This window comes from Eubalaena glacialis, chromosome 5, assembly GCF_028564815.1.
Source record: "Eubalaena glacialis isolate mEubGla1 chromosome 5, mEubGla1.1.hap2.+ XY, whole genome shotgun sequence".
Lineage (NCBI taxonomy): Eukaryota > Metazoa > Chordata > Mammalia > Artiodactyla > Balaenidae > Eubalaena > Eubalaena glacialis.
In genome coordinates this window covers 26161079-26168907 of record NC_083720.1, presented here as the reverse complement: position 1 = coordinate 26168907, position 7829 = coordinate 26161079, and the positions used below count along the sequence as shown (strand labels likewise).

Sequence of the window (7829 nt, the reverse complement as noted above, 5' to 3'; positions counted from 1 at the left end):
TGAAATAGCTTAAAATAGTTTGATAGACTTTGTTACAGAAATCATGAGGGATTCATACAGATTGGTTCATTTCAGAGAATACCACACACAATGCTAAATGCTTGCTTTTTTATATCGATTAAAGTTGGCTGAGGGAAGAGGTGGTTGGTGATTGTATGCATTGTATGTTACCTGTGACAAAGGCATAATTTCTTATTAACTAAGTCTATTGTCATGTTTCTTTTTAGCTTCGCTGTGCTACTGAAATGGGAACCAAGTGTCCTCAGGGTCTTGTCTGTGGGAACATTATTTATCTCTTCAATACATAGCTATAGGTTTGCATATGTTTAATTTCATCGAGATGTTAAAGGCTTCTGGATAAGACTCTGTGTGATTTCCAGGCAACGTCCTGGGAACAGGTGGGAGAGAATTACAATTGATTTAGACCTGTGAGCATTTAGTCCATAGACTTTATTATCTGGAAGTTCAGAAAGAAAAACGTGTCTATAGCTTCACTCCATAGAGCATAGCGTGAAGAGAGCTTATTTTAGATAATGTAGACAAGCTGCAATCTGTTGGTTTTGAACCTCAAATGCTGTGTTACAATAAGCCCCCCACCTCCAACACTCCCTAACACACACTACACTATCCTTGACTTGCGATCCATCTTCATGAGCAAACAAAATGGGGGAAAATATACTCAATATAAAAGTTCCTCTCCTGACACACCCTTCCTTTCCTCTCCTTGGTACATTTGGTCCAGGTACTAAGATGCCTTCTCTTGCTCCAGGTCAGAAGTAGTTGAGGTTTCTTCCTGCTCTTCTGAAATCACTGCTGACATTTATACAACCCACAGTGATTTTGGTCTCTTATACCAACTCATGTGATCTAGAAATGGTCATCGGTAGCCACAAAAATGCAGTCCTGATTCTCTTGTATACTTGCAAATTGGCTTCTGGCTTCTCTTTGCTGCTGTATAGTCTTACCCTGCAGCTAGTGTCTTATTCCTGGTGTACCATTTAGAATTCCAAAAAGATCTGTAAGATTTAAGAAAATGAGAATGAAGTCTTAAATAATTAAGAATATCCTAGAAATAATTGCATTTACATGGACATATCTGATTAGATGGCGATATTTGAATTCCACTTGATTTAAAAAAGAAAGTGCCAACGTTTGTGACATAGCAGTTCCACCTATGTTTTTTCTTGGCAGTGTTTCCACAGACATTTTACATGCATCATTAAACAATTAGCATTACTTTCTTTGTCAGTAGGAAAAATAAATCTTTAAAACTCAAGGGCCTCAATGGTCAAATACCAAGTCAATGATCTCGTATCCCCTTCAGCATGTTGAACTCATTTTAATTCTAAGCCATGCACTTTTACCACAAGAAGTGCACTGTAGACAGGCGGCTCTTAGCTTTGTACTGATTGCAAACAAACATATTTGAAGGAAGCACTACTGTGAGATCTTTAAACCAATATAAAAGAACAACAGTTGGGGTAGTTCAATTCCTGGTATGTCTAGGGATGTTTAGTTTGGTCTGTTTGGCTGGTCTTGTTAGATAAGAATAGGCAACTGAGATTTACAAACATAAAGACTCTTTTAGAGAACAGGCAATACCTTTAAATGCAAACAGCCATGAATACGTACACCTTAGTGCTATGAGTGAGAGAATGACTTTGTATAAGTTTTATGCTTACAGATTGAAGTTCATTTCTTACTAGTGTAAAGATATAAAGTAATGCATATGTTCATTTAACAATTACTTATCTTGTGCCAGGTACTGTGTTACGCATGAGAGACGAAAAAAGGAAAAGACATCTCTCATTCTAATAATTTACAGTTTAACATGACAACACTACAATGTAGGTGAAACAATAATGGTGTAATCTAAGAATATCAAACCAGCTGCTGGGATTATAGTGATAAATATATTATCATTATTACCCAGATACTGAGGGCCTAATGCCAAGGGAAATGGAAGATTTCTGGTACTTAAAGCCAGAGATGCAACATTGAGAAGCCTGATACTTCTGTGATTTAGACATGAAGGAATTGGCGAGCAAAAGGGAAGGGACTTACACAGCCAGGTTGCTTGAAATTCAAAGTGGTACTGTGTTAGTGAATTAGCAATGCCAATTCAAGTGTTCTAGGCAGCAGCATGTACAAAGGCCTAGAGATTTAAAAATCATGAGGTAATTGGAGAATTGTAAATAGGTGATTGTTACTAGAATTTGAAATGTAATTTTTAAAGATTGTGAAATAAGAATGGCCAGGTAGACAAAATCACAGATCATAAAGGAACTTCATGGAATATATATTGGAGTTTGCATATTGTCCTTTACGTTTGGGGAACATTTGAAGGTTTTCTAAGGTAAAGAATAATTTGGTCCTATTTACAAGTTATAAAGACCATTCCAACATTAGTGTGGTGTACGATTTAGAGAGAAATGACAGCTCCAGGTCAGAGTGTGTGACAAAATTCTGGGAGAGATAAGGAGAGCCTGTAGTAAAACAGTGGTTAGAGGTATGGTGTGAAGCCTAAATTGACTCAATATTTCATACTTTGTTGACACCTGGGAAAATTGGGATGATCTTAAATGGCCTACCCACAAAGTCTGCTTCCTTTCTGCTCCTGTGGGCAAGGTACCCTAGCCAAAACTTGTCCTTATCAAGTGGACCAGGTACAGTTTCTGCTTGTCCCTGAATGTGGGTTTCAGTTCCCTGCCAGCCTGCAGAATTACTCAAACTAGCCAATTACACGTTCTTGCGGGAACCAAGGGCCACCTCAACCTCTTGGTGCTACAAAGCTTGTCTCTCACAGCCCTGGTTATTCATTTCTTCCCAAGTGCAGCCCCTTTTGCATCTGGCATGGTGTGCAATGCCCTCTTCCCAGGCTGTTGAGTATATGTAACAAATAAACCGCTGTTGATCCCATCTGCCCAGTATTGGGAGTTGTGTGTTTGGCGTCCCCTGATAACTGTAGGGCAAGAATTCAGCTCTCACCATTGGGGTGAATAGGAGGTGATCAAAAACAAGTAGATGAAGAGAATAGAGATTAGAGCTGTGCTGTCCAACATAGAAACCTCTAGCCCCATGTGGTTATCCAGCACTTGGAATGTGGCAAGTCCAAAATTGTTATGTGCTATACGGGTGAAATACAAATTAGATTTTGAAGGCTCAGTATGACCACAAGGGTATAAAAATCTCATTAATAATTTTTTAATTGATTTCATGTTGAAATAATATTTTAGACATATTGTATTAAATAAAATATGAGAAACAGTAAAATATTTTTGAATGGAAATTAACTATTTATATAAATGTCTTATTGGGGGCCTGAAATACCAGACATCTGCAATGAAAAATGCAAAAAAAAAATTTGGTATTAATAAATATAATAGGAAGCAATATATTAGAATGCTTCATTTGTGGAAAGGAGATCTTATCACAAGAGGTGAAGTTGGAGATAAAGACTCGTAGAGAATTCAGATAAATTTTCTTGTAATTTTTAACTATCTAGGATCTTTAAGCATTGATTTGTTATTATATGTGTCTTTTCATTGAATTTTATGACTTTCCTTTGAGGGAGCTGTACCTCTAGACCTGATATTCCTGATAGAGGATCTGTTGGGTTGCAAAAAATTTGAAGAGAGAGATACAAAGTGACGATAAGGGGAAGATATTCTACTAGATAAACTGAGGATTAAGTAGGTAGGAGGAAAGGGACAAAGAGACTTCAATAGAAGGGACTGAGCTGGAATGATTTTGCTCTGAATGTTGATCAGAACAATAGCAGGGAGCCATGCAAAATTTATTTTTGAAAAATGATGGTGAAGACAGTTTCTCATTTTAACCAAATACAGTTAATTATATGTTTAAGATATATATGTTTTATTATTAAAGGGAATAGAAAAACATATTCTTGTCTGTGAAAAAAGAGATAGTGGTTTGAATATTATAAGATATTTCTGTAACAAACATGTTCCAGCATAACTACATTAGGCAATGGGCCAAGTTGTTTAAATATATTCTCATTTAATGTTTACAGTGACCCAATGAGTAATACTTTATTGTCTCTATTTTACAAAAAAGGAAACTGTGACTCAGGGACGTTCCACAAATTGTCCGAGGCCACATAGCTTGCCTGAGGCAGAACTGGGATGTGAACCCAGATACCCAAAGTCCACTCTCATAATTTCCTGATTACACTTGTTATATGTTTGGAATTCAGGGAATATGTATAGAGCGAACCAAGTCAAAGGGAAGGAAATAGATTCATCTATGGGCGAAAACCTTGGATTTTAGAGGAGAAACCACATTACTCTAGTGGCCATACCAGTAGTAATATTTATTCTGAAGAAGTGAGAACCAAAGATATGTTATGCATGTACTACATCAGTTATTTCACAATTTCAGTAAATGCAGAGTTCTCTTTATGTTCTCCCCACCCACCTCACTGGCTCACACAAGAAAATATTCATTTGCATATATATACATATACTGAACAAACATATGTACCTATGGCCAAGCTGTGTTCCTACAGTTGAAGTAAAATCCTATATGCAAGACTCTTTGATTTCTTTCTTTTTGAAATCGTTGGCCAGCATTGTTTTTGAGGGACCTCCATCAAGCAAATGGTTAATATCTTATCTAGCCACCAAAAGCAGGCTTGTAAGATATTATCTGAGTGTAAATTGTTTGCATAATTAAAAATAAATGGACACTCATGGTAAACAGGTCACTTTATATCATATTAAAACAGTGAGATAGCAGAACAAAAACTCCATGAGGTACATGTGAACGGGTTTGTTGAAATCAAGGCAAATAAAATCTCTTATTGGATGAAGAACTATCTTTTTTGTAGAAAAAAAAAACAGTGTTAGAAGGAGTATAAATTCTTCTCACTAGCATTATTCCTTGTTGCTTATTTAATTGTTTTGAGGCCATTGTTAAACACAAACAAAATTTGTTTTTGTATGAGATTTGTAATATAATTTTTAGAGGCTGGTATTTGACAAGCATATATTAATATATTTTGATGTAGGGTTATAATCAAATATTGTTCCTTACCTTTATTAATGTAATCAATGATTATATTTGTAAGTTAGGCAGTTGGAATAAAGAAAAAGAAGGAAAGAGGAGAAATATTGGCTTGTTTAAAGGTTTTAGGAAGTTCTTTAAAATTTTAAAAAGTATGTCATTCAAGACCACGAAAGATAATTTATTTAGAATGTTAAACTATTACCTATGTTCAATCTTGAGTCAATAGTTCTGAGGTAGCCAGTGGGTAAAAATTGGGAAAACCAAGATATTCTTAAAACTAAAATTTTTCCAGATTTATTATAATCTTCTCATAGCCCAGAGTCCCTCTAAGTAGTTTACTGTAAGAGATGAATTACATAATTAAAATTTGTTTTGTTGTCTTCATTGTCAATCTTAGTAAGAAAAATGTGCATACTGATTGAAATGAACCAGGGAAGAAAAGACTAGTTGAATTTGTGGGAATTTTGCTCCCAGCTATTTGTAGGTAGGTGAATGATACTGTATACATTATTTAGAAAAAATAAGAAAATGCAGAAAATTAGTTACACTTTAAAAAATCTGGTGATAAGGTGGACTTTGAATTATATGAATTTTACTCAATATGAAAAGTATCTCCCCTCTTTTCTACAAATATCTCTTTCTTCCCACTTGGGAAAAAAATGTTAATCTCTACTTCACGAAAGAAAAAATTAGAATGTAACTGGAGGAAACTCGTGAACAAATAAATCAAAAGTTAGAGTTCTAAATACACAATTCTTACGATTTTAGTGTGCTTTAATGGAATGCTATCAAGCACATGCTCACCTAAGTAACAGTAAGGTGGGGAAACTGAGTCTCACACTGAACAAAGAACAACAAAAGCAACAGTTTTGTGATTTGTATCAATTCATACCCAAGAAAAATCTTAACATTTTCTGAAAAAGATCAAGAGCCTTTAGATGCAGTGGGAAAACAACAGAAAAACGAAAATCTTAATGAAGTATAGATCCAAAGGTGAATCCTGTTTCTTGATTCTCTTTTAGATCATACTTGAATTGTTTGCCTAAAACCACAAACAACAAATAAACAGAAAAGATGATCTTCAGTTTCCTTTGAAGACACTGAATTATGTCAAGCATAATTGCTCAGATTATAGGAGAAAGTAATATTATTTACAGCCTATAGAAAAATTACTCTGGAGGAAGGATGGATTGATAGGTAATGCTACCAAAGCCACTTTGATTTACTGTTCCGCTGAAATTTTACCTTCATGTATCACTGAAAAGATTAACAAATCTTTAACATATCTTCATTGACAAGTGAGACAAAAATCCTCCAAATGGGAGAGTAACCTATAACTCTAAGACAGGAAGAGCATCACTTCTTCTCTAGAAATTAATTTTTGGATGGCATATGAGAAATATGGTTTAATTTAGAGAATTCATGGTGTTTAAAGAGGTAAGTTTTAAATTACATTTCTTCTGTTAAATAGGCATTAAAAACATAATCTTCTGCATTAGTATATGTACTGACACATATAAAAGTGCATGCTTTAAACGATTGACATGTACTACATAAAAGGCACAAGTGCCTCTCTCTACCTGTAAACACATATTGGTATTTTCATTCCATGTCTTATCAATAAAGTTTTTTTTCTTCTGTGGATAGTGAAAAAATATATAAATACTACATCATTGTCCAGGTGGAAATACCTAGATTAATAGTATGGTAAGATTTTTACCCATGGAAAGATGGCCTTACACACAGTAGTTAATATTATGCAAAGTATGCACTTTCTCATTCATTTTCCCCCCAAATCTCTGACAGACGCTGTTGGAACCATAATGCAAAATTCACTGAGAATGGCATGCCTTGCCAGATAAAATACTATTGTCAGTGAATATGGAAACTTTCAGATAGTCTCCTCCTGTAAGAGGAAAACAGACCAAAAATGTGGGAGGTTACAACTTCGCAACTTCTTTAGCAAGTCAAAGAAATTCATAAAGAGGAGTAACAGAGGAAAACATGTGTGGGCTAAATATAATAAGTAATAACTGCTCAAAATAAGAGTATAGGATTATACTTATAATTTCATAACAAAAGCAAAATTGTTTTTAAATTAGCAAGGGAAAATGTAAGCCCTTAATTCAGATATTGGGTTACTACTAGCCTCATTTACAGATATCTCAGTCCTTATCTTTTCCTCAAGATTCTAATTTGTCTCTTGCATATAATCAGTGTTCTCAGTCAAACACAGTTTTGGAAACCTTATGGTTAACAGAGGAACTGGGCTGTGTTATGATCCCCACATTGGAAACTGGGTAATGCCACAAAACCCCACATTATTTCTCAAAAGCTCACACAGGGATTGATGCTAGTAATTGCCAATGCGTGCATATATAACAGTTTTCATTTTATGAAAAAGATAGAAGGAGATTTATTCACACGATCCTCTGTTGACAGTCACAAGTGCATTAAGGGGATAAAAGATGGGGGCGTTGTTTTTCTGTTTCATAGTAAAAGTCAGTATCTTGGGAGCCTTGGTTCTTCTCTCCAGTGCTATCTCACTTTTTGTAGCTCCTGTCTCAGCCATGATGGGAGAGGCTGCCCCAGTCTGTGTAGCAGTTTGGACAGTTCCACATTATGATCTCGGTAGTAATTAGAGAGGAAGGTTCTAGACTGAAAAGTGAATAGAAAAAGAAGGCAAAGGAAGCTATTAGTTAATTAATTAATTAATTAATTGATTAATTAATCATTAATGTGAGATTGCGCACATTTCTTAAGAAATTCTACTACACTAGGACTGGCTATAAAATAGGTAT

General features: G+C 35.0%; 1 protein-coding gene across 2 annotated transcripts in view; it reads right to left on the bottom strand.

The window, feature by feature from the left end:
* Window positions 1–7566: 7566 nt before the first annotated feature.
* The window catches only part of LOC133091951 (bifunctional heparan sulfate N-deacetylase/N-sulfotransferase 4), a 241907-nt gene continuing 241644 nt past the window's right edge, over window positions 7567–7829 (bottom strand). For both annotated transcript variants that reach the window (XM_061191132.1, XM_061191133.1), the window contains one exon: window positions 7567–7686. In XM_061191132.1, the coding sequence (XP_061047115.1) occupies window positions 7567–7686 (120 nt within the window). The remainder of the gene's footprint in view (window positions 7687–7829) is intronic.